This window comes from Gossypium raimondii, chromosome 7 (genome assembly GCF_025698545.1).
Source record: "Gossypium raimondii isolate GPD5lz chromosome 7, ASM2569854v1, whole genome shotgun sequence".
NCBI classification, from domain to species: domain Eukaryota; kingdom Viridiplantae; phylum Streptophyta; class Magnoliopsida; order Malvales; family Malvaceae; genus Gossypium; species Gossypium raimondii.
Genome location: NC_068571.1, coordinates 39,093,724 through 39,118,555, shown reverse-complemented (window position 1 = coordinate 39,118,555; position 24,832 = coordinate 39,093,724). Strand labels below are relative to the sequence as shown.

Below are 24,832 nucleotides of genomic sequence, written 5' to 3'. Positions count from 1 at the left end.
TCTTTGGTTTAATGGAAAAGATTTTGGACTTTTAAGTAATTTTATAAAAGTAAATTAATAAAAAATTGATTTAAAAATAAATCTAGTTTTGATTAAAATGATAATATTAAGATAATGAAGATTGTAGTGTTTTGAGTTTAAATCTTATCATGTATATGTGTTTATTTAAATTTTATATAAAAATATAAAATAGAAAGATATCCTCAAAATAATATTTATTCAGATTATAAATATCATATTAATTTAAAATGTTAGATTTGATAAACATGACACACTACTTAAACTTTCATATGTATGATTCTAACCTATTTTATTAATATTTCCATATTTTAAATAAATGGTAAGTTTTGTAAAGGAAAATTGTCCCCACAAATTGTGAGTAAACAAAAATATGCCAATAATTTGCTTTTATGGTTATAATTTAAAGTTTTTTTTTGGGGTCAAATAGGTAAAGAAACGATCAAATATATCATGATTTCGGAAATGACTGTATGATACAATAAGTAATCATTATTATTTCAAAAGAATTATCATTATATAAATAAAATAAAACATGAAATGCCATTAATTTTAATATTTTATAAACACAATAGAAAACAACGTAAGACATTAAATATGCCAATAATACGATACAAAAGATATAGATTGGAGTGCATTATCCGACTATAATGAAGTTGATAGTTATTATGAAAAGATGAAAGTTACAGAATTTTAATTATTTGGGCAACTCACTTACTTATGATTGCTGTATCTTCAGCTGCATCTCAACTCTTTCTAGAACTGTTTCTTTATATAAGCTTTAAAGTTAATTCAAGGAAAAAGTTGGCAGACATATGAAATAATTAATGTTTTAAACCTAATTATAAAGTATTCTTTTTTATATCAGTAATGGACTCTACAAGATCTTTAGCCTTTAAAGTTTAAACCTTTCGTTAAAGTAAATCATATTGGTACATTAAATTATTTTTTTAATATATAAATATGCAACTCTTTAAACGTAACGTAATCCATGTCTTGTTCAAAGCTTCTGCTTTTATCGTCTCTGCTATTTGATGTATTGCTCTTGTCTCTCAGACTTTCCCATGTGTATATATCTTCTTTGACCCAAATTCATTGCCTCTAAATCTTTGTCTTAAAATCATGTTTCTTCTTGTTTTCTAGTTTTCCGCAAAAAAGATAACACACACCCAATTTTGTCGTTGTTTTTGTTGTTACTTTCCCATCTTTGTTTTGTTTGAGGGAGAGAATTACTTTTGCTGAAAAAAAATAAAACCAAGGAGATGGTGTCACGAAGTTTTTGTAAGAGAAGGGAAATGGCGGCGGTTTTTCCCGCCTGGATCATGGTAACGATTTTGGTTTTGGAGGCTAGTCTGGTCATGGGTGGTTTTCAAGCGAGTTTGAAACTGGAGAGGAGGATTCCACTAGTGAGTCATGAAGTGGAGCTGGGTCGCCTCAGAGAATTCGATAGACTCAGGCATGGAAGGTTGTTGCAGTCTTCTGGTGGTGTCGTGGATTTTCCTGTTCGAGGCACCTATGATCCATTTCTTGTTGGGTAAATAAGTTGTTTACTTTTTGTTTTCAAATTGGGCTTCGTTTTTGGATCATCGATTTCTAATTTTGGATTGAGTTTAAATTTCTCATCGGGTTTCCATTTCTTTCTTTCTTTTTTGTAGATTATATTATACAAAATTACAAATAGGTTCTCCTCCAAAGGAATACTATGTACAAATTGATACTGGAAGTGATGTTCTATGGATAGGTTGCAATTCCTGCAATGGTTGTCCTGAATCTAGTGGACTTCAAGTAATTTTCTCCTTTTTTTTTTTCCCTTTGTTTTTATTGTTCAATTTGGTATTTTGATTGAAACATAAAGAACTTAGAGCTACTATGTCGGGTTTGTTTTTTTTCCCTGCCAGATTGAACTTAATTTGTATGATCCTGGAAGCTCATCAACATCTTCATTGGTCTCATGTTCAGACCAAAGATGTAATGCGGGCGTTCAATCATCCGATTCGGGTTGTTCCGGACAGGGAAATCAATGCAGTTACACATTTCAGTATGGAGATGGAAGTGGAACATCAGGGTATTATGTAGCTGATTTGTTGCATATCAGTACAATTCTTGAGGGATCCATGACTGCAAACTCTACAGCTCCCATTATGTTTGGGTGAGCCAAATAGTTTTTCGATGTGGCTAAACTAGTTGTGTGTGTTTTGATTTGATGGCTTATTATGTTGTGGATTGTGTAACAGGTGCAGCGTGTTACAGACCGGAGACTTGACAAAGTCTGATCGAGCAGTTGATGGAATCTTCGGGTTTGGACAGCAGAGTTTGTCTGTAATCTCACAACTTTCATCACAGGGAATAGCACCTAGAGTGTTTTCTCATTGCTTAAGAGGGAAAAATGGTGGTGGGGGTATACTTGTTTTCGGAGAGATTTTGGAACCCAATATGGTTTATACTCCGCTCGTCCCATCACAGTACGTTCTTTTATCGTTTGTTTGAAATTGTAGAAGCTACCGTTTTTTCTTACTAATCATTTGTGTTAATGGTCCCTGCATTGTAAGTTTTTTTACTGTTTCTGTTCCTTCCGATTTTTGATGTTATGCAATAGCGGTTATATGATACATGATCATACACAGGTTTCTTAGTGGTTGAGATCAAACCGAGCATGCAAAAAAGCCTGATCATTCTGTTGTTTCAGTTTACTAATTAGTACTCATAGACATCTATTTTCTCTGGTCCGGATCGTCCTAGCTTACAAACCGCATAGGAGCAATGGGTTTGCTAGGCCGCTATATCCGAGAGTGTTAAGAAAAAAGACACTACTGGAAGTTTTCAGTCTTACGGTGTAGTTTCTGACTGAATTAACCCTAGTCCTTGTATTTAGCATTTGGCTCTAAACTAGGGTTGATTGGTGTTTGAACATGGTTAGTGTAATCATTGTACTAGTTGAGATACCCCTTACCGAGACTAATCATGTGAGAAGGATATAAAAGATCATTGTTCAGCTTGTTTGATAATATATTATTTATGATTGGAATATAAAAGGGCTTGTGACAATTTGCTTAATCAATCTTGCACCTCTAAATCTCAGGCCTCACTACAATCTTGATCTGCGGAGCATTTCCGTTGGTGGACAAGTTTTATCAATTGACCCGTCAGTGTTTTCAACATCAAGTAGTCAAGGAACAATAGTTGATTCCGGGACAACTTTGGCATATCTAGCTGATGAAGCTTATGATGCTTTTGTTGATGCTGTAAGTATACTGCTCGGTTTTACTCATACTTGAATTCAGTTAAAATTATGCTCTTCATCTGCGATGCTTCTCTTTCTGGTTAATGAAACAAGTAGTGTATGATTGCGGAGCATGAGCTTAATTGATTTACATTTGATTCTCTTGTCCAGATCACGAAAACTGTTTCGCAAACTGTGCGCCCTGTTCTTTCCAAAGGAAATCAATGTTATCTAATAACCTCCAGGTCAAATTCCGACTTATTATTTCATTTTGTTTCAGCTGTTAAGTATTCTAACACGGTTATAACTGACATCATGTTAACATTCGATTCAGTGTCACCGACATATTCCCTCAAGTTAGTCTGAACTTTGCTGGTGCTGCCTCCTTGATTTTAAATCCACCCGACTATCTTGTGCAGCAGAACTCTATTGTGAGTTCAACCTTAATTTATTTCCAGATACCGAGAACTTTCAGTTTATGCTTATATGCTGCTTTAGTCTAATCTTTAGCCAAATTTTCAGTCGCAAAGTCGAAGTTATTGAAACAAGCTTTGAATTTAACTGTAGTGTGATGAACTTCCTTGTTTCTGTATCAAGGCGTTTTTTTTTTCTTTTTCTCATATCCCAAATTTCTGAATGGAATAGGTCGCTTTGATTTTTACAGGGTGGTGCTGCAGTTTGGTGCATTGGCTTTCAGAAAATTCAGGGTCAGGGAATAACAATTTTAGGAGGTATTTTCATCGAACAGAATGTTTTGATTGTTTGGAATTTATGTAGTTTGGAGACTTCATGAATTTTGGACCTTCAGGAAAGCGTTCAATTTTCATTAAATTCTGAATATGATTACCTTGTGCAAGAAATTTTCGTGCTTCCGATCATTGAACTGGATAGGTTTGGCCTTGATCTTTGTTTGGCAGATCTTGTTCTGAAAGACAAAATCATCGTTTATGATCTGGCAAATCAACGGATCGGATGGACTGACTATGACTGTAAGTTGGATCTTATGATTCCAAATGACAATATGTTCTGTTGATAATCTACGGTGCAACAAACTTCTTAGCCTGGTAAACCTGCAGTTTCAACACATCGGTGTTGCAGATTAACAATAATGAAATTTTAGGCAGAAAATTTTAGAAGATCGAGTTTATATCATTGCTGATTCTGTTCTCTTCTGTATGTGATTAGGTTCAATGTCCGTCAATGTGTCTGCAAATCTTAACTCCGGAAGAACAGAATTTGTGAATGCAGGGCAGATGAGCAACGATGGCTCGTCACCAGATCAACTTCAGAGCATCATAGCTTCGCTTCTAAATATGATCATGCTTGCCGCTCTACTGTTTTCCTAGCATATACTGCAAGGGTTCAGGCATTAGGAAACTTGGATTCGTCGTGTACTTTCTCACCCGGTAGCTTGTGGTCGAAACGTAGGTTATTTTTCCATGGGAGTGTGGCTTCAGGTAAATGCTGTAAATTACATTCACAGGTGATCATGTTAACAGTCAATTCAATTTATACTAACCGAAGTTTTTCCTTTTAATTTATGTTAAAAAGGAAAATTAATAAAAAATTGTGGCATTAGGTTGATCATTTCTAAGTGGTATATTCCTTTTATCCGTCTCTTTTCCCCAACTTCTCAAAAACCACATTATTCCAACATACAAAGTCTCTCCTCTCATTTTTAGTTTTTGTATCAATGAGTATCCCACATTTTATGATGAATCTCTTATACAACCATTCAGTATATTATAACAACATAACTCCATTTCATTTAAATAATGCATTTTAATGGGTTAATCCAAAATCACTTACTTAAACTATTCCCCACAAATTATTGGTTAATATAAAGTGGAATCAAAATATTCTAAAATATATATAATATCAAATTTAGTCCTGAACGTATACATTTTTCTTTATCAATTTGGTCATTGACATTTCAAAAGAGATAGAATCGTTTTTTTTATTAACATAAATAATGAGTAAAACCTTGATTTTTGTTAACGATGTTGGTGGGACAATCTGCATGGTAGTTCACATGCAATTCATGCTAACATGATATTATTTTATATCTCATGTCAATAAATAATTTAAAATTTATAAAACCTTTCAAAAAAGAAGTATGAAGTACATAAGAATTGTCATGCTGCTATCATGTTCACAAATTTAAGGTTTTAGTTGACATCTCTATTAAATGAATATCAATTCAGCCATTTTGAAAGTTTGATGGTTGATTTTTACTCTTTTAAACGATTAGGGACCAAATTTAACTCAAAAAAAAAAAATCATATTAACAAAAGATATAAATGTTATTCCACCTAAAAAAACCATCAACTACACTCACAAAAGAAGCATCTCTTTAAAAATAAAAATAAAAGTTAAATAAAACTATTGTTTTTCATAAAAATATTATTGATTTAAATAATATATTTTTCATAGTTTTTCGACAACTACCTTTTTAAAATTATTATTTATAAATATCATTTGAAAAACACTATTTATATAAATTATACTTTTTACATTTATATCTATAATACATATATAAAAACACGAGTTTAGAAATTTTTATGAATCAATAAGAATGCCTTTTATTTTGCTTCATAAAATTAAATTGATATTCAAAATAATTATAATTTAATAAAAGTTGAGATAATTATACATTCATATACAATGCACAGAATCAATAATATCAGAAATATAATAAAATTTGTTAGTAACTATATAGCCTCATCCTTATTCAATCATGATCACAATGGAGTATTTTCACTTTTAAAAATATATATGTAAAATGGTAGGATTTAATTACTTTTATTCACCAACGCCCAAGTTTCAGAAAGTTGTGATCTCATATATGATATATCCTAATCACCAAGTTATACAAATATGTATTTTCCTCCTAAAATACACAACTGATCATACATTCAAGGAAAATCATTTACCTTTTTTTTGAAATAAATAATTTAGCATTATATATTTTATCAAATGATTTACAATAATATATTTAATATTACAAATATTTGATGTTCTAAAAAATTATACATATAATTGACTCGTGCATCGCAGAGATAAAAAAACTAGCATGTATATGCAATTTAAATGAAATTTTAATTTGGCTTTGTTTATTATTAAATTTATATATGATATTTATTATTATTATTATCATTATTATAAAATATTATCAAATTAGATCTTTTTATTATGCTTATATATGATGTTTATTATTATAAAATATTATCTTACTATAAAATAAATTTCAATTGTTAAAAGAAGATACTACTATAGTATATTGTAATAAATATATTTATGTTGTACTTGTTTCACTAATAACAACTTTTAGAAAATGATTTTAGGAAAATTGGTCAAACAACCGGAAAATGTTAAGTAAATCATCCAAAACACTGAAAATATTAATTTTTCCAGAAAATTAATTCATTTTTTAAAAATCATTTTTTGAAAGTTGTTTTCAAGAAAATAAACAGCATCTTTTAACCTTCGCATTTTTAATCTGTAATTTGATATAAACAAATAACCAATTCAAAGTGAGGCGCGGTTGTAACCATAAAAATTGCTTGCAAAATAAGGGGTGAAATTGAGCAAAATGTATAAAACAGGGCATAATTAGCAAAGAATGCAAAATTACGGGTTTAAGAATATAAAATGCATTCTGTTTTTTCACAAAAAGGGGGGAGAGTTCAATAACCAATCAATAACAAAAGAGAGGGAAACAAATACCGTAAACATTTGTCTATCAAAAAAAAAAAAAAAACTGTAAACATTTGTGGTTTCTCTAAGGAACCCAACAGATGGCGGCATCGGAATCAACTCCTACAAGAGAAGAAGAAGAAGGAGAGCAACTGGAAGAAGACCGTTTTGTCTCTTCGCATCACCCTTCCGCACCGCCCGATGAGGTTGCTAATCAACACCTAAGCCATGTTTTCTCTTTGCTCATCGTTTTTGTGTTCTCCAATCTAAAATTCTACAAGTTAGGGTTTTAGTTTAACTTTGAATTAGCTTAAATTTTTTTTATTTAGTTTTGAAAATATGCCTGCAATTTTGAATTTATTTAGTTAACGACTCTTTTTTTTTTCTTTCTTTTGATGTAGTTATTTGATATTTCCACAACTGTTGATCCGAGTTATGTAATTTCATTGATAAGGAAACTTCTTCCAGTTGAACCAAAGAACGTTGATAATACTGAAATTCGGGGATCAAATTGTAATAATGAAGTTGTAAATTCATCAAATGATAGTTGTAAAAGCATGGATATTGTTGATGATCCTACTGAATCTGAGTTTCGAGGGGAAGGTGATGAAGATTCGCATAAGGAGGAAATTGCTCGTTTATCAGCTGGGGAAGAGGTCTGGGAGGAGTGTGGTTGTGTTCTGTGGGATCTTGCTGCAAATCAAACTCATGCTGAGCTCATGGTACTTGAACTTGCTCCTTGTCTTTATGGCATTTTAAGTGAAAATAATAGTACAATTTGTTTAAGTGTTAAAGATTACTGGAGATTAGGTATATAAAACTGAAATATAAAGAAGATTGATGGTTGTTCTATATACTGTTGGTCTCAGTCACCCACTTCTTTAGCTATTTAGGTGGCTGAAAATCATAGATTAGGAACAAACGATTTATTAAAAATAATAGGGGAATGTACTGTTTTTTGATTGTAATTCAGGAGTTTCTAGTTTTACTCGTTGTATTGTATGCCCTGGGCTCACACAATTATATCTATGCAGGTGCAAAATTTTGTACTTGAAGTTCTTTTAGCAAACCTTATGGTTACCCAATCCGTTCGTGTAACTGTAGGTTACAAATTTTCCCCTGTTTTAATTTCCTATATTGATTATTTAGTTGGTCACTAGGTGGTTCTTAGGGAGTTTGATGCATCACGCATGAGAGTTTTTATGTCCTTTCTTTGTCTCAGGAGATTTGTCTCGGAATTATGGGAAATTTAGCTTGCCATGAAGTTCCCTTGAAGCATATAGTCTCTTCAAATGGACTAATTGCTGTGATAGTAGATCAGTTGTTTTTAGATGACACCCAATGTCTATGTGAAGCTTTCCGGTAATTTATAGTTAATCATAAATTATGTTTTATGTTTACTTGCTTATAACCGAACATTATAATTTCTCCCATTTCTTTTTCACTCTAAATATTGTTATTTTGTTTGCTATGCTGTCCTGATCTCTATGTTGATGTTCTTTGTGGTTCTTTTAGGCCATAGTTATGCTAACACCGTTATTATGGCACTCTTTGTTTTATTTAACTATATGCATCGTCACAACAATTTTCTTGGAAGACATTAAAATCTAGTCTTCCACCTTTTGGAATTTCCTTTTTTCTTTTGTCATTTTCCTCTGCAAGTAATTAGCATATTAGATGCCTAGAGAAGGGGATGAGAACATTTACTCTTTGTTCTGAAATGAAAGTACCACATCCTGCAAGCAGTGTTGTCAAGGTCGTAAGGCACACTCTAGGCACTAGAATCTGGATATTGCTTGCAAGATGTGGAAAAAGCATATTACTGATAGAAGTAAGGCACAATATGTGAATGTGTTTGTGTATACATGTAAAATAAGTTTAAAATATATAGTTATGATAATAAACTCTAAATATTGGTGTAGTTTATCCACAGAACATGCAAAAACTTTAATTTTCATTTGTTGGCCAATATACATGATTTCCTTATGGCCCGTGTTTGTTGATGAGTACACATATTGAGGATTAAGAGTCTGATTTTATCTATTTCTACTAGTAAAGGTACAACTAATGAAAAGAGTTAAAAAAAAAAAAAGAAACTAAGGAGAATTTTAATTGAATTGATTTTTTTTATATCTATTGTCTAAAAAAGAATACACCCTAGTTGTGTGCATGATCAAATCTGCCTATCTCAAAAGGGTTTGAGGCACTTATATTGTCTGGCACTAAGGCCCAACCCCTAGGTGCATGCCTTGACAACAGGAACAGATTTCCTCTGCCCCTAAATGTGCCCCCTAAATTTCATTGGTCCAAATGTTATTTTTTTTCCTTAAAACACAAAAGTTATTCAGTTTCCCTTGTGTACAATAGTGGTGGTTTCATCTTTTGTGTTCAACCTAAAAGCTTCTTTTTTCTATCAAACTTCATTTCTTCTTTGCATTTTTTTCAGATGCAAATATGGGAGATATTTTATTGAAGCGAAAGTAATCTATAAGTTTTTACCATATCTATAATTTTTATTAAAAAATTGCTACTTTAGTTTCTAAACCATTTGCAGAAGATTATTTTAAGAAAAAGTCATCAAGACCACTAAAATGAAAACCCCAAAACTCAAAATTAATTCATCAATTTATAACTTGCATGAATTCAATTTATGACTTCAAAGACCAGGAAGAACCAATAAAGAAACATATGGATTTGGATAGATTACTGAGGGAAAAGTCCGGTGATTGGAGGATTTTTGCTCCAAAGAGAAGAATACTAGCACAAGAGAGAACCACCATGGCTATTCATAAGAGAAATTGAACTACTTTTATGTCCTAAGAAAAAAACACATGGACCAATGAATTTAGGGGCGCATTTAGGGGCAGGGAAAAGGGGCAAAGGAAATCTGTTCTGACAACAGTGACATCATGTAATATGTTCTTCAGTTGCCTATCATAGTTACATGCACATATTTAGCTCTAACTGTTTTGATTCTCCACCACTCTTATAGATCATATTCTGTGACAGGCTTTTAAGTTCTGGTCTTCAAGGTGGTGAATGCATAAAATGGGAAGAAGCATTGCAGTTTGAACACATTTTAAGCCGCATTTTATGGGTCATGGAAAACACGTTAAATCCACAGCTTATTGAAAAGGTTATACCAACATCTACTATTCATTTCTTATGTAGAATTCCAGTAAATCTTTCTAACTCGTACCTGCACAGGGTCATATTCATACCATTAACAGTATAGGCTGGTTTCAAAAAAATGATCTTAGAATTGAAAAATTCTTTGCTGTAGCAACCATGAGTGACTGATCTATACATTTTATAGTTTTTATTTTGTAAAGGGTGATTATCTGAGGATGTTAAGTACAAACTTGATAGAGAATTGTTGGGTTTCCGGTATGTTCAAGAGACCATTGAATTTTTGGATATTTTGGATTCTATTACTGCGTGGTGCTTTAGTTAGTACCTAATAGAGTCATGAATAATGCTCTTATGTTTGAAAATGAAGAGGGTTAAGTTTGCTAAGCATATACTAATTCAAGTTCATATGTCATTTTGGAGTTTTGTTACTGTTTTCTTTGTAAATTCCTGTATTTTTTGTGATGGAATCTAAAGAAAGTTTTTCTAACAGAGTGTTGGACTTCTATTGTCCATGTTAGAAAGTCAGAAGGAAGTTGAGCATATTCTTCTGTCGCCTTTGATGAAACTTGGTTTAGCAAGCGTACTGGTTAATCTTTTAACTTTTGAGATGAGCAAACTTACAAATGACAGAATACCTGAAAGGTACTATTCTATCTTATCTGCATCGAAAGAGTTGAAAGTTTAGTTTGAAATGAAATGAGTCCTGGACTGTTAACAAGCTTATTTCTCTTGTCCCACATGTTTTTATGTTTGAAGCTTTTAAAATTACACACCTTATCCAATTGAAAAATTTTGGGGAAACTGATTTGACGAGCATCTGTTTTCCAACAAGCTGATTTTTACACTGGTTCGGGTCCCACTTTGACAGAAGCCTCATCAAAGAGCAATTTTAACACACTCACAGTCAAAGACATGTCTATGCTGTTCTGGCTAGTAGTTATGTTATACGCAACTGTATAAACAAACACAGTTACAACATGGCTGAGACTCACAAAAGTTCTATTCTGTGCTTGGAGTCTTCTTTCTTTAAGTAATGTGTTAAAGCTGTGGAAATTATTCTTCCTCCTGCTTGAAATTCTGGTCTGCAGTCTGCTTGTGGCTTTATTATGCTATATAAACTGTCCATGAATGTAAACATTGGATCTGGAATTAGCTGGTAGCATACTTTCATGCTTGACAGCTACAAATGCTTGTGTGAATTAAAATGGGATAACCAATAAGTTCTTCTGATGATATGGTTATATTGAATAAAAAACTGTCTTTTTTTCTGTTAGATAATGGAATGCTAAATGCCTTGTGTTTGATTTACATTCAATATCAGGTATCCTGTTCTTGATGTTATTCTTCGTGCACTTGAAGCCCTCTGTGTTATAGATGTATGTTCTCAGGAAATCTGCTCAAATAAAGAAATTTTCCAACTAGTCTGTGACTTGATCAAATTTCCTGATAAAGTTGAGGTAATTTGCAGCTCTTTCGTTACCGTAAAAACTGATATATGTTATAGACTCTGAGTTTGTCAATTATTGGTTGTCTTGTTCATTCTCTGTTTCTGAGTGCTTGGAGATTCCTTTACTGGAATTGCATCTTGAAATTAGAATCTATATTCCTTTCGTGTTCATTTCCATTAAATACGATAAAGGCTACTTTGTTTTAGCATCATGAAATAAATTGTGATAGAAAGCCTGCATTAGGTGAATTCTTCCTTATTATTGATTTTGACATTCTTACCTTTTCCATGTTTGAGGAATATTTGTCTTTCTTCCCGGTAAAAGATTGTGGATCATGTAATAAACATCATTTGTTGGCTGGAGTTCTACACATTAAACAGTCTTGGATGATAATGCTCGCTCTTAATGTTTATTTTTCAGGTCTCTACCTCCTGTGTGACTGCTGGACTTTTAATTGCAAATATTTTGTCTGATGTTCCCGATCTAGCTTCAAGCATATCACAAGGTATATTGTTTATATTTTCTATCTATACAAGCTTCTATTTGCATTATGAGTTTTTTCATAAATCTGGACTGTTATCAAATTTGTACGAGTATTGACACCTCAGGGCTACCCAGATTTGCCTTTCTTGCAGGGACTGTTTGATATTTTCCCATTTACTTCAGATGATTCTGAAGCACGATGTGCACTATGGAATGTTATTGCAAGGTTCCTTGTTCGAGTGCGAGAAGATGAGATGAGTGCTTCTAATCTACGCCAATATGTGTTTATTCTATTGAGCAAATCTGATGTGATAGAAGATGATCTTTTTGATCACCAATTTGATGAGAAAAAGGAAAATGAGAGCTTGGCCACCTCTGGCAGAAAATCAGACGCCCGAACTCTTGCTGTATCCTTTTGGTTTGACTTTCATTTGACATTGCCAATAGTTAAGCGGAAGAAATATTAGAGAACTGCCAATTTATTGCACTTATATATTATATTTCTACTCTTGCAATATCTGTGTTTCCCATGACCTTTGCAACAGCTTAGAAGGATAACCAGCATACTAAACAAGTGGAATGCTTTAAAGGATTCTTGTGAGAAGGATATGATGGAGGATTACGCAACTAATGAAAAAATCTGTAGATTGTTGGATATCTGTCATGGACACACCATGTAAGCTCCTCATCCTATCTGTAATTGTTACTTCTAGCAATGTTCCAAACGATGGTCCTAGATTTTGTCATAATTTTGCAAAATTTTGGTATCCTGAGTTATCATGCTCAAGTAAAAGTTTAGCTACAATTTCATTTATCAGTGTAGAATTCGTAATCAGTTAGTTATGCCTGGACACAAGCCTGATTTAGCACATTGTTATTGCTGCTTGCTCTTTCCTTTGGTTTTGCAAGCTCGGATACGGCACGTTACCAAACACTCATTTGATAATTTCATGTTGCAGATCTGGTACTTCTGAATAATCTTTCTTGGGGCAACATTACTGAACATACAAGTCCATGAATCATTCATTCAACTTGCTCATATAGAGGTGAATAGAAACTTTAATGGGATCCTTTCTTATCTTTTGAAGCTTTGGACATAATCCATCATCCAATTAAGAGATACTTTATGAGGTACTTATCTATTAAACCTAAATATATTCCTACAATTAATAGTTGCGAAGAAGAAAGCCTAATAATTGAGTGTCATAATTGGCCAATAAAAGGAAGAAGATATCATTTTTTTTATTGTACGTCTGAATTGGGTTATTACAGATACTTATGAAACAAATGGAAAATCACAGGTTCTAAGCAGAACCAGTTCTTTTTCCATTCATAATTCAAGTGATAAATAGAAATGAAAATCACAACATGGAAACAAAGAGTACAACCAAATTCATTATGACATAAGCGAGTATTGTTTTCCTTTTTGGGCCTTAGGAAATAAGAGAAATTCCACTGCTCAGCAGATCATCTGCTAAAATCTTGTTTGCAGCTTCTGATGGGTGGAATCCATCCCAGAAAACATATTCAGATGCATTTGCGCATGTCCCAATGGATTTGGGATTGCACAATATTGATGTTTCCAACAATCCGGTTCCACAACAAGCTTTTCTTGCTTCTGCAAAACCTGTTCAAACATTGCTTAAACTATCAGTGCCTTGCCTGCAAATTGAACTATTAGTTTCTTTAAATACTAAAGAAATGATGATGTACCACTGTCAGCAGGTTTAGTGACAAGGTTATAGAGAGATTGGTAGATGTCAAAGACCACCAATTTAAGGTTGGGGAGCTTTGTCTGTAACCTTTGAGATGTTGCATTGAGTTTGTTGTTGAATGAAACTGCTACCTTATTTAACTTAGCCACACACTCGTTGCTATCTGATCCGAAAACTGTTATGGCTGCTGGTAAGCATCCCAACGGTGGCAATGTCGTCACTCCAATTTTCCTTGCTCCGAGCTTGTACAAATTCTGTCACACAACTTTTTAACTTTAACCAAGTTGTAACCACATGTATTAAGATCCCTTATTTTGAGCTTTTTGAGGGCTTGATTTAGTCATCTCTGAATTCATTGTGCTGTTAAACATATGTGCAACAATGGAAGTCTTTCTTTAGGGTTAGATTATTTTAGATTTCTATGTTTTGAAGACTTTTGGACGTAACGGAGAGAAACCTGGATGAAGTTAGCATATGATTCAATGAGAACATCCGAGAATTGATCAGGTGTATAGGACTCGTATAAAAGAGGATTAATGTAATAGTTTTGAAGAAAATCACTGCTCCCAGAACTGATAAGGTAGATTCCATCCGATACTATTGAAGAAGCATTGGATTTCCCTGCAATGGCCACCAATTTATTTTGATACTGCTTGTAGTTCTCCAATTGCTTACTCAATGACAGTGTATGCTGCAAAAACAAACAACACGTATCAAAATCCAGAAGTACAAATAATGCTAAATCATTTTTTTTCTTTAATACTTTTTTGCTTACATATAACTTTGCTGTAGTCTCATAATAACCAGAAGAAGCTGATGCAAAATTGGCTCCAATTAACAGGTTATTTCCTTTGGCCTTTTTGCTGAGATAAGCTGGTGGGTAATCAGTGAAGCCAATGTTCTCAGCTAACAAAACAAAACCAATTTGTAAGATGAAACAATATAAAAATGAACAAGCAAATTCAAGATGGTGTTAAAAAGGGTTTTATGGGATTAAGAACCAGTGAAGTCCGAGGCTAATTTTCCATTACAGAATCTTCCGGTTGGTTTGTGATTCAAAAAATCCCTCCCATAAGGAGGGAAGTCTGCTTTTATGATAGTGTAGAGGTTATTGTTGTTTCCTACATCAACAACCGAGTCCCCGAATATGAACATGGCAGGAACAAGGGGCTGTCCATTTGCCACTGTGAGCACAAATGCAAAGAGCACAAATACAACTATGAAATTGCTTGAAAACTTCATTTTCTTCTGTCTGTTGGATGCACTTAAGAGAAATGATTGAAAAATGAGAAGAGGTTGGAAATGGTAACTATGTATTTGAATTGGTATGAAGTTCTGTATATATACAGTTTGTTGATGAAGAATTTCATGATTGAAATTTCTATTAAAAAAGTCAGTTCAGTTGCTATAATTCCAAATCCCAAATATTTAATTAATTTTTGGTATTATAGGTGTGATTAACATGTGCAACTCTTGGGGTAATTTGAGTCAGGATTTACTGAGATGATTCATGTTCCATGTAAGCTGCCATTGATGTTGCTGTATAAAAAGTTTCTTTGGGAATTATGGGTAAAGCCAGTCTGGAATGTTTATTTGACGGTAGATGTTGCACCGGAAGCCAATTTTTTTAGGTAATCATGCCCAAAATTAGAAGAAGAGAAGTTGAGTGTTAGCATAAAAGAATATTAAAAGTTTTTAAGGTTTTTTTTTTTTTTTTTGTATTTGGATGTCCTCTAAAAAATAATTAATTATGATAGACATTCTTAAATTATGATTTAAAATTTTTTAAATTAGTTTTCAAATTTTAAAATGTTCTAATTGAATCTTCAAAGTATCAATTATCATATCAATCAAGTCTTTTTGTCAGTTTAATTGCCAGTTTGGGTGTTAAATTTTACCTTGAATTTGACATGGTACATAGACTATATTTTTAACATGTATATACTTATTTCATAGACAACTTGGATCTAATGTGCTACAAAGCAAACAATGTTATTGAAATATAGGAGGGCTTTTTCTATAGTACTTCGTAACCAAGCAATATGTGATGTAGCTATATACATGTGTAAAATTTAATCAAGTTATATTTCACGTCAAATTTGAGTTAGCATTTAATTTCTTAACAAATGGTTAGGTTACTGAAAGACTTGATTGATTCGATGTTTGTATTTTGATGACTCAATCAAAATGTTGTAATATATTCGAGTACCCAATTAAATTAATGGTTTCTTTAGCAAGTAAAGTATGGGTTATAAAATTGGGATGTGGTGGTAGTGAAAGGGAGAAATTGCATAGTTAAATGGGCATTAGTTCCAACTAACTAAACCCTAGTGGCGTGTCTTGATGAGCTTTCACTTTAGGCTGTCCTAACTTCTGCTACACCCTTTTTTTTCCATCTGTTTTTGCCCAATTTCAGAACAAAGGTCAACTAAAATAATGGGACCTTGCATTTACATTACAAACAAGATCTTCACTCACCCACTCACCCTTTGGTTTCTTTTATATATTTTGTATTGCGTGCCCTCTCATTTACTACCACTTCCCCAATCACTTTCACATACTGTAAATTTCAACCATGGTTCGACAGATAAAAGAGATTGGACATCCTTTCTTACATACAAATTTATTTAATACCCAAACCCTTCTTATTAAGGGGCCTGCAGGAATTGCAGAAAATGGCCTCCACCATATTCACAACGCTCATCTTTCCCTTCACACAGTTTAATTATGTTAAGAGGCAATCATAGATTATAGTGGTTTCTTGCTTCTTTCATCTTTTTAACTCAATTGGGTTTTCATTTTTTCCGGTACAAAATAGATTGTAACATGAATATCAAGATTAAATTAAAAATATTAGTAAGGTTTAAATTCCCAACCTGTTACATGTGCAACACTTTCGTTAAATCTGGGTTGTCAACTGGATTCTTTTGCCTATAATTTAATTATATACAAGTAAAAATCAAATTGGAGCAACATGGGGATGTAGCTCAAATGGTAGAGCGCTCGCTTTGCATGCGAGAGGTACAGGGTTCGATCCCCTGCATCTCCATTTTATGTCCATTTAGCTGGCTACTCTATAAATGAGAAAACTCCAATGTCTATCATACTTAGTTTGGAAGAAATCTATATTTATCAATACTATATTGGGTATGATTAACCCATATAATTGGGTAATAATAAAAATATCTTTAATTATTTTTGTTATTTTATATCTTTTATGAAAATAATAGGATTTTAGGTGATCTACACTATTATTTAAAGTTTTGATTGAGTTTGTCTCTTTCAATCAATTCCAACTAAATTATGAAATTATCAAAAGTTCAACATTTTAATAAAGCAATAAATATAAGTTTAAGGGTACTTTTGTTTTTTACATATAATTTTAAAAAGTACATACACATGATGATTTTTGAACCAAAATCCTCAAATTCTTCCTTCAAACTCTACCATTTCAACCAAAACCACATTTAATTTTTATGTCAATTTTTTATAGATTAAGTTGGTGTCACTTGTTAACTGGTTTTAACTCGATTGTAAAATTACCAAAACTCACTCATTTTACAAAGCAACAAATATTATTTTAAGAGTATTTATGTTTTTCTTTTTCAGATTTTGAGAAATCTAAAATATATATATGATGGGAATCATAGAATTTAAACACCATAGTTTTCACAAATTCAACTTTATCAAAACCACATTTCATTTTTATAATAAATTTTGGAGTAAACTACATTCAAAATTATTAACCTATTAGTAAGTTTATGTTCTTATCACTTAACTTCAAAAAAGTTACAAAATGGTCACTAAATTATTAGAAAGTTTTCATTGAAGTTATTTAGCTGTTAAAATAGCCACTGTATGACCTTCCATGTTCTCACTGTCTGCACCAATAAAAAACTCTCGTTTCCCTTCTCTTTTATAGTTCAGTTTTTTTTCATGAAACAACTTTGGACATCACGAATTTGAGAACCAAAATCCAAACAGTTTTCTTCTCCGATATTCAAGATTGACCGTCATATGATCTTAGATCTAAGGTATGCTCTTGTACTCATTGATGGGTATTGATCTACCGTATCGACTCGAATCATCACCTGAAGCTCTCTAATCAGACTTTTTTTGGAAAAAGAAATAAAGAAAGAAAACTTAATAGCTCAATAACTTAAATAAAAACTTTTGAACAGCTTAATCACTTAAATAAAAATATTCGTATAATTAAATAATATTTTTAAAAATTAAGCCTTAAAGTTTGATAACTTTTGTTACATAAGATTCTTTGTGTGCAGTATTACTTCTGGATTCAACTGGAGCTCCAGTCCAGTGCAATTAAGCACCTTTTTAGTGCAAACGCACCATTTTGAAGCATTTGGATTGCTTCAGTTCAGCGTGTTTAATCACATCAACTGCACTGCACTGATCGTCTACATTTTCACTGGAGCTTCAAGCTCGCATCAAAGTTTCCAGCAAGGAAAAACACTATTCTTTATTCAACTTCATTTTTTATTATATTTTATTTGAAAAAAACAAAATAAATTTAATTAATAGAATTTGGTAATTTTATTATTATATAATACATCATTAAACATATATCTTATTATTATGATTAATATAATCAATTAGTTATATGAATAAAAAATAATATTATATTATATTTTATTAATTTATAATTTAATATAATAAATCCAACTCCAATAGATGAGAAGGAAGTCTAAAGCTCCTCCATTTTCACAAGAGCTGCTGAATTAGGCATCCCTCAAGATGATTCTCCTCTTAAATCATTAGAAAGAAAATCAATGCCCAATGCTAAGTAGAACACTTATTATTTGATTACAGGGGAAACAAGTCGGAAAATTACAACATTACAAGAAAATTGAATACCCCATTTTATGCACCTTTCTCTCAAAATCACCACCATACGTTACGAATTTCTCTACCTCATCAACCCACCCTTTTATCTGGGTTGCCTTTTTTCAGCTCATCCTTTATTTCCCCATGTTAGTTTTACTCCATTTTGTTGGTTACTACTTGTTAGGCACTCCTCATTTTTTCTTACTCTCATCATAGCCCAAGGTTAATTCTTTCCGACATCTTTATGATGTCGGAGTGAATCTGATCGCCTCCTATCTCGTCCCCGGTGGCACCAGCTGCAACACGCATTATGTCTTCGATCAGAGCGAAATTTCCCATGATGTCGACGTGTGACCCACTCTCGATCCCCCTCCCTTCCATCAGACTAGTTGGCGGCTTGTGCCGGTACTCCCTGATGTATGTGGCAATACCAGATGGATTGAACCGGGTTCGTCCTCTCCAACCTTTCGCACACATGAAGCCGGCACTTAGAACCGGTACACTCTCGTCCCCGTCTGCGAAATAGACTCCACCTTTCAAGCAGCTACCATCTTCTCCGTGGACTGAGTTATCAATCTGGTATGGAATGCTTTTGCACCTACTGTTAGGTGATAGCTTGTACACGTATGATCGTTCAGTCGGAATTCCGACACCATACATGCAATATATCTCCATGTCCGGAGCATCAGATAATCTGAAAAGCAATGTGCTTAGATCCATTACATATACATACAACTCAAGTGTAATTATGTGTACTTACTTCGTTTCAAGTGGATTAGACCAGTATTTGTAATGGTTGTATTTAGGGTCATCAAGATTTTCAGCTATTCCATGTGAAAAATGAGCTTCGGCTCGTCTCATCATTTTCGGTGCTACAAACCGAAGCAGATCAAGAAGAGTTGTAGTTGTGTAAGCTTTATCTGCTGCAACATTTTGGATGCTTTGCCTGCTCATCTCATCATATTCAGTCCATGCCTCTCCACACGAAAAGTTATTGAAATTTTCGGAAGTACTCGTTCGCGAAAATTCCTGATAATGAAACATAATTAATGATTGCCACTACGGAAGCAGCTTTTCTTCTATATTTTCCTGGGTGCATATCAAAAGAGATAAAGGTTAAATATAATACCTTTGAATCAGCAGTGGGAAGCTTTGAAGAATGTAAAACTGAGGCTGGCTTGCCGAAAGAGATTATTCTTCCATAGTTAGCAAGATCTTTGACTAGGAAGCCTCTCTTAACGTCACTGTTGTTGATATTATTTGTGGTTAGAGAGGTCTTAGAATGGCTTTTCTTGGAGAAGTCACAAACATGACCTTCTTCAGGAGACCGGTCCATGTTTCCCCAAATGACCTCTCCACCTTTAGGCAGCAATGACACGATGGAGTCCCATGTCCGAGCCATCCGCATGACACGTTCAAATGTTTGAAGGCCCAAAATCTCGGAATCGAAAACTCCCGGAGCCATAGCTCTACAACAAATATGGTATATGTTTCATGCACAAAACATCAAGTAAACTATGTTTCATCCACTCAACTACTACTACAAGGAAGAAATGGAAAAGCTAACCTGATGTAAGAAACATCTTTGCCCTCAGCAGAGAACAAATTACTAACAGCCTTTGGAACACCGAGAAACGCAGGACCAATGTTCATGACGGCCTTGATGTGCTTGGCACACCAACCTGGACCACCACCGCCCCCCATAGGAGGAGGTGTTTCAACCCATTTAAGGAAGTGAAGAAAATAGATGACCCCCATGGAATGGGGCACCGCTACCACTTTCTTATACCCATTGCTTATATACATTAGCTCAATTTTACTTTTCAGCCTAGTAAGAGCATGGTCCCGAATCTGCTATTCCCCAATAAAAAAAAATATTTATTAGTAATCACTCGATTTAATATCTTATAATTAAGGGGTTGATTTCATCCAAATTCTTATTCCTGCCAACTGCTAAGCCTAAAGGAGCAGTGTTTTGTTGAGATGGACATGAAAATAACACAATGCAAGAAGCAAAGGGTTAGCCATTATATTTATACCTCTGTATTCTGGAAAGATAGCCTCCAATCATAAGCAGCCATATGCAAATTTTTGCCCTCATAGCCGATTTTCGCCAAATTTTCAATGAGAACAGCCCACACGAAATATCCAGGAGCAAAATAGTCGGCTCCAACCAGCCCCGGAACAGCACGAACTCGGATTCCTTGTGGGTCAAGGCCAGTTTCATAGTGCAAAGACAAGTGCTCCAACAAACACAAAGGCCTAAACATCAATCAATTTCAATCTCAAGAAAGCCATTAAATGAGCAAATGATGAAACTGTTAGTAGTATTTTTTTTAAGTACCTTTTGAAGATCTGAGTGAAGCTACCACCACCCCAAAGGCGTTTACGAAACAGACCATCGGCACAAGGCCTGCCTTCCCAAAGCTCTAGGCCACCGGTGACAATGCCAGGGACTAAAACGACAGGGTGAAGGGCCGTCAAGCCTTCACGCTTAAGCCTCACTCCGGGGCCCGGTAATTCAGGAACCCGAAGCAATGTAACCGGCAAGCAGTGGTAGCAGAACAAAAGGAGCCACCAAGTGGTGCAAAGGTAACCAATAATCCAACAGCAAGAATCTAAGCACCTCCATTCTTTTGGTTGCCTCTTAGGTTGTTTTCTCTTCTTGTTGATTTCCAAGGCAAAGTGGTTAGCAGAAAGGACATCCTCTTCCTTCTCGTCGAGTTTTTCATCAATCTCAAAAGATTCATACCCCACTGAAGTACACTTAACCGCTGACTCTACATAGCATAGTTTCCTAAACCTTAGAACAGAGGCCATTTCCGACAGACAATAAAAATCGTAGAATTCACCGAAAAGCACAACAACAACAAAAGCTATCCATCAAAGGGGAAAACTCAAAAAACATGAAAACATTACAAACAATGTAAGAGCAAGAACTTCTCACTAATATAAAAATACAAGTGTAGACAGACAAGTGAATTATTATAAAGGTGAGAGAATTGTGGTGAGCTTTTAATTAAAGATTGTGCGTTACTGAAAGGGGAAAAGAACACTTGTTGAAGAAGAAGAAGATATGGGTGAGCCTGAAAAGTGGGTAAGAAACAAACAGGGACTCACAGAGATAAGAAACAAAATATAAGATGGGCTTCTTCTGGCATAGGTTTTTAGAGAATGTAAGTATGGGTAGTGAAAGAGAAGGAAGGTGGGTGTGGAATCGGAGGGAGGGATTGTATATACATAGATAGGTGGAAGACGGAAAAAGGTATAACAAAATTTGTTTAGTGATATTGAATGACACTTGTCTTGGTCCTTTACATGCATGAGCTGAGCTGATCACCCTTTATCATCACCTGTCACCTTTTCTGTACAGTTGAAGTCTCTCTTAGCTTACGCTTTCATTTCTGAGGTATTCACAATGTAAATGTAAATGCAAATGTATTCCTATGTGTATGACTTCAACATCATTCATTAAATATGTTTCCAGAACATCTTAAACCTCTTCATTTAATTACTCATTTATGGTTACTCCTATTTTACTGACTTAAATTTTGTTTTTGATAATTTTATCATTTTAAAAAATAAATAAATTAAATTAATCACTTTATCGTTAAAATAAGAATGACTCGTATTTAGAGTGATTAACAAATAATTTATCTTAATTTTAGAGTTGCTAACGTGACATGTTTCCTTACCATTTAACACTAGAATCACCGATTTGATTAGTTTAGAATGACCAAATTAATAAAAAGAAAATTAGGTAACCAAAATAAAAATAATCTTATTTACCGTAATTAACCGATACCCTTTATTTTAAATTTTGATATATAATTGTAGTTTATATTATTTAATTAAAAATTTAAAAACTATTTTTATATATAAACATACTTATAATAAATTTAATTACTCTAACTATTTTAATTTAGTTGGTGTTTGGTTAGTTAATTACATCAACTTGCCAACATGAATAATGATTTAAGTCTTGTCATCCTCCTCTTCCTATTTGTAAATGTTACATCAGATCATAAATGTTAAATTTATCATATATTCATTGTGTAGGTGAAACAAATAAAATTTATTTAAGTAATATTTGTTTTGAAATAATAATAAATATTGATTATAATTATAAGTGATTTTTCAAATATGAAATTCTTATAATCCTACTGCTACTACTTTTTAATTGTTATAAATTTGGGGAGAGGAGATGTTTGGGTTAATATGTAACAATTTTATCACTTCAATTGTGACTCGGTAATTATATGTTAATAAATTTTATTGATATTTAAATATTTTAGTTATTTATATTTGTTCTTAATAGTTGAAAAAATTATGCATAATTACTTGACTGTTTTGTTTTAGCTAGCACTTGACATAACTCGACAATTATAGAAGCTTTCTACAACTCTATGCTTTGATGATCATCAAGTTGAAAATGCTCCAATTGAATCTTTATGTGTAGCTTTTATTGCTCCATAAAATCGTCCAAATAAAAATCATTTATAAGCTTGCAGATATCTTCCACTTGAAAAGCTTTGTAATTATCGCGTGGATCCAAAGCAAAGCTAAGAACAAGTTACTCCACTACCTCATCATTAAAGCGAGAATTAATTTTTGTTAGTAATGAATCGATACCGGCAATGAATATATCAAATCGATAATGATGCTCAATAGTGAGGTTATCTCTTTGGATGCAAGATCGACCTCGCCCATCTTTGGATGAAGCACTTAAATTGGGGAATTTTATCTCATGATCTTTACAAAATAACTTCATTTTCTCAAACAAAGGATCCCATCCATGTTCTTTGAATTTCTAGAGAAGCGTTTTAGTTTATGATACCAACTGCATCGCATTTAGTATATCCTGCGATTTATACTGCAATGCTTGACAAATATCATCAGTGATTCCAAGCATCTCAATCAAGAAATGTAAGATGAAAAAAAATTCAACGGATGCCATTGCATCATATATTCCATTAGCTTCACTCCTTTGAGTAAGGTTGTCGAACTTGATGATATCTTGTAATACAACATAGACAGAATCAAACATCCTCATCAAGCTATGGAGAGAAACCAAATGAGATCCCCATCAGGTATCGCCTGGACGTTGGAGAGTACTAACTTGATTTTTCTCTTTTCCAGTTTCAAGCTCACCATTGTCAATCAACCCTGCGATATAAGATGCCTCAATGTCTCTTAATTGATCATGACGTTTGCTTGAAAAAGTAACCAAATTGATTATACCAGTCAAGTATGAAAAAAATTGACAAATAGGAATAACCTCCTTGGATGCAACTACTAGAGTTAATTGGAGACGATGAGTAAGGCAGTGAACATAGTATGTAAATCGACACTTTTTAGCAAATAACACTTGCAAGCCATTCCATTCGCCACCCATATCACTTGCACCATCATATCCTTGACCACGAATATCATCCACATTAAGGCAATGACATAAAAGAACTTCACATGTAACTTTCCCAACCCGATCTAAACGTTAGACCCGAATTCAGAAGATTACATCTGCCACTAAAATGACCTAGTACGGTAAGAGTTTATAAAATAGTCAATTTAAAATGTTTATTTATCTTAGAATAAAACTTAGCCTATTTTTAGAAAAACTAACGAGTTAACAAAATCCAATTAATTTTAACCTTGTTCTCGTACGTGTGATTATTTTTGAAAACTTAGTTAAACTTATTTATTCTTCCAAATTTTATTTATAATCTAGTAGCGAAAAAGTGATTTTTAACTTAGTTTTATTAAAACTATATTTCATGCTTAATTAATCAAAAACCATATCTTAAATTAAGTTAAATGTCATGCATGCTAAATAAAACCAAAACCTAAGTCTCATGCCACAGTTAAAAAATAAACCCATACAATCTTTGAATAATAAATCATCAAACAATAAATCTAAAATATTTATATAGAAAAACATATATGAGCTGAGGCTCTCCGAATTCCGTGTCTACGTCCTAACTTGGTGGGTTATCTGAAAAGATGAAAATTGAAAAGGGAGTGAGCTATGAAGCTCAGTGTGAGTTTCATCACAAGTAAAACCAGTACAAACAGTCGATAAGTCATTTTAAATAATAACACATATAATAATTACTAGGAACTAGCGAATCAGAGTATTGATTTTTCATATTATCAATAGTATCTCAAAATTCATAATATCAGTTTCAGAATGTCAACATTTCAATTCATTTAACAATTTATACATAAGTATAAATATGTCATCACAAAAAATACATTTTGAATGCACATGCTTTATG

The 24,832-nt window shown here is 33.2% G+C and overlaps 4 protein-coding genes and 1 non-coding gene across 14 annotated transcripts; 3 read left to right on the top strand and 2 right to left on the bottom strand.

Annotated features, from left to right (window-relative positions):
• The first annotated feature begins 1,002 nt into the window (after positions 1-1,002).
• On the top strand, positions 1,003-4,825 carry LOC105792290 (aspartic proteinase 36). 2 transcript variants are annotated; one of them, XM_012620809.2, is made up of 10 exons: positions 1,003-1,552; positions 1,674-1,803; positions 1,917-2,167; positions 2,253-2,480; positions 3,098-3,260; positions 3,410-3,483; positions 3,573-3,669; positions 3,903-3,969; positions 4,156-4,302; positions 4,424-4,570. In XM_012620809.2, the coding sequence occupies exons 1-9, from the start codon at positions 1,281-1,283 to the stop codon at positions 4,269-4,271; spliced, it is 1,398 nt and encodes a 465-aa protein (XP_012476263.1). In that variant the 5' UTR covers positions 1,003-1,280; the 3' UTR covers positions 4,272-4,302; positions 4,424-4,570. The 2 variants fall into 2 exon arrangements, with proteins under 2 accessions (XP_012476263.1, XP_012476256.1); XM_012620802.2 differs by having other exon boundaries at positions 1,004-1,552; positions 4,156-4,227; positions 4,424-4,825.
• Positions 4,826-6,939: 2,114 nt separating this feature from the next.
• LOC105792305 (uncharacterized) lies at positions 6,940-14,051 on the top strand. Of its 8 annotated transcripts, none has more exons than XR_001133270.2 (12): positions 6,941-7,140; positions 7,336-7,656; positions 7,969-8,034; positions 8,157-8,296; positions 9,944-10,070; positions 10,557-10,708; positions 11,388-11,523; positions 11,935-12,019; positions 12,133-12,404; positions 12,543-12,673; positions 12,957-13,043; positions 13,723-14,051. XR_001133270.2 is itself a non-coding variant. In XM_012620819.2 (11 exons), the coding sequence occupies exons 1-11, from the start codon at positions 7,036-7,038 to the stop codon at positions 12,973-12,975; spliced, it is 1,554 nt and encodes a 517-aa protein (XP_012476273.1). In that variant the 5' UTR covers positions 6,941-7,035; the 3' UTR covers positions 12,976-13,242. The 8 variants fall into 8 exon arrangements, 2 of the variants coding, with proteins under 2 accessions (XP_052489414.1, XP_012476273.1); XR_008197824.1 differs by having other exon boundaries at positions 13,720-14,051; XR_008197823.1 differs by having other exon boundaries at positions 13,490-14,051.
• LOC105792322 (GDSL esterase/lipase At5g22810) lies at positions 13,219-15,010 on the bottom strand. The gene is made up of 5 exons (XM_012620838.2): positions 14,714-15,010; positions 14,488-14,618; positions 14,170-14,403; positions 13,711-13,966; positions 13,219-13,624 (listed from the first exon to the last, which is right to left on the bottom strand). Exons 1-5 carry the CDS (start codon positions 14,952-14,954, stop codon positions 13,431-13,433), a joined length of 1,056 nt encoding a protein of 351 aa, XP_012476292.1. The 5' UTR covers positions 14,955-15,010; the 3' UTR covers positions 13,219-13,430.
• Positions 15,011-16,688: 1,678 nt separating this feature from the next.
• Positions 16,689-16,761, top strand: TRNAA-UGC (transfer RNA alanine (anticodon UGC)). Its single transcript has one exon. It is a non-coding gene; the product is annotated as a tRNA-Ala (tRNA).
• Positions 16,762-18,513: 1,752 nt separating this feature from the next.
• LOC105792333 (putative phospholipid:diacylglycerol acyltransferase 2) lies at positions 18,514-21,852 on the bottom strand. 2 transcript variants are annotated; one of them, XM_052633260.1, is made up of 6 exons: positions 20,902-21,852; positions 20,597-20,819; positions 20,125-20,411; positions 19,687-20,026; positions 19,318-19,586; positions 18,514-19,251 (listed from the first exon to the last, which is right to left on the bottom strand). In XM_052633260.1, the coding sequence occupies exons 1-6, from the start codon at positions 21,375-21,377 to the stop codon at positions 18,768-18,770; spliced, it is 2,079 nt and encodes a 692-aa protein (XP_052489220.1). In that variant the 5' UTR covers positions 21,378-21,852; the 3' UTR covers positions 18,514-18,767. The 2 variants fall into 2 exon arrangements, with proteins under 2 accessions (XP_052489220.1, XP_012476314.1); XM_012620860.2 differs by having other exon boundaries at positions 20,125-20,408; positions 20,902-21,848.
• Between the last annotated feature and the right edge of the window lie 2,980 nt (positions 21,853-24,832).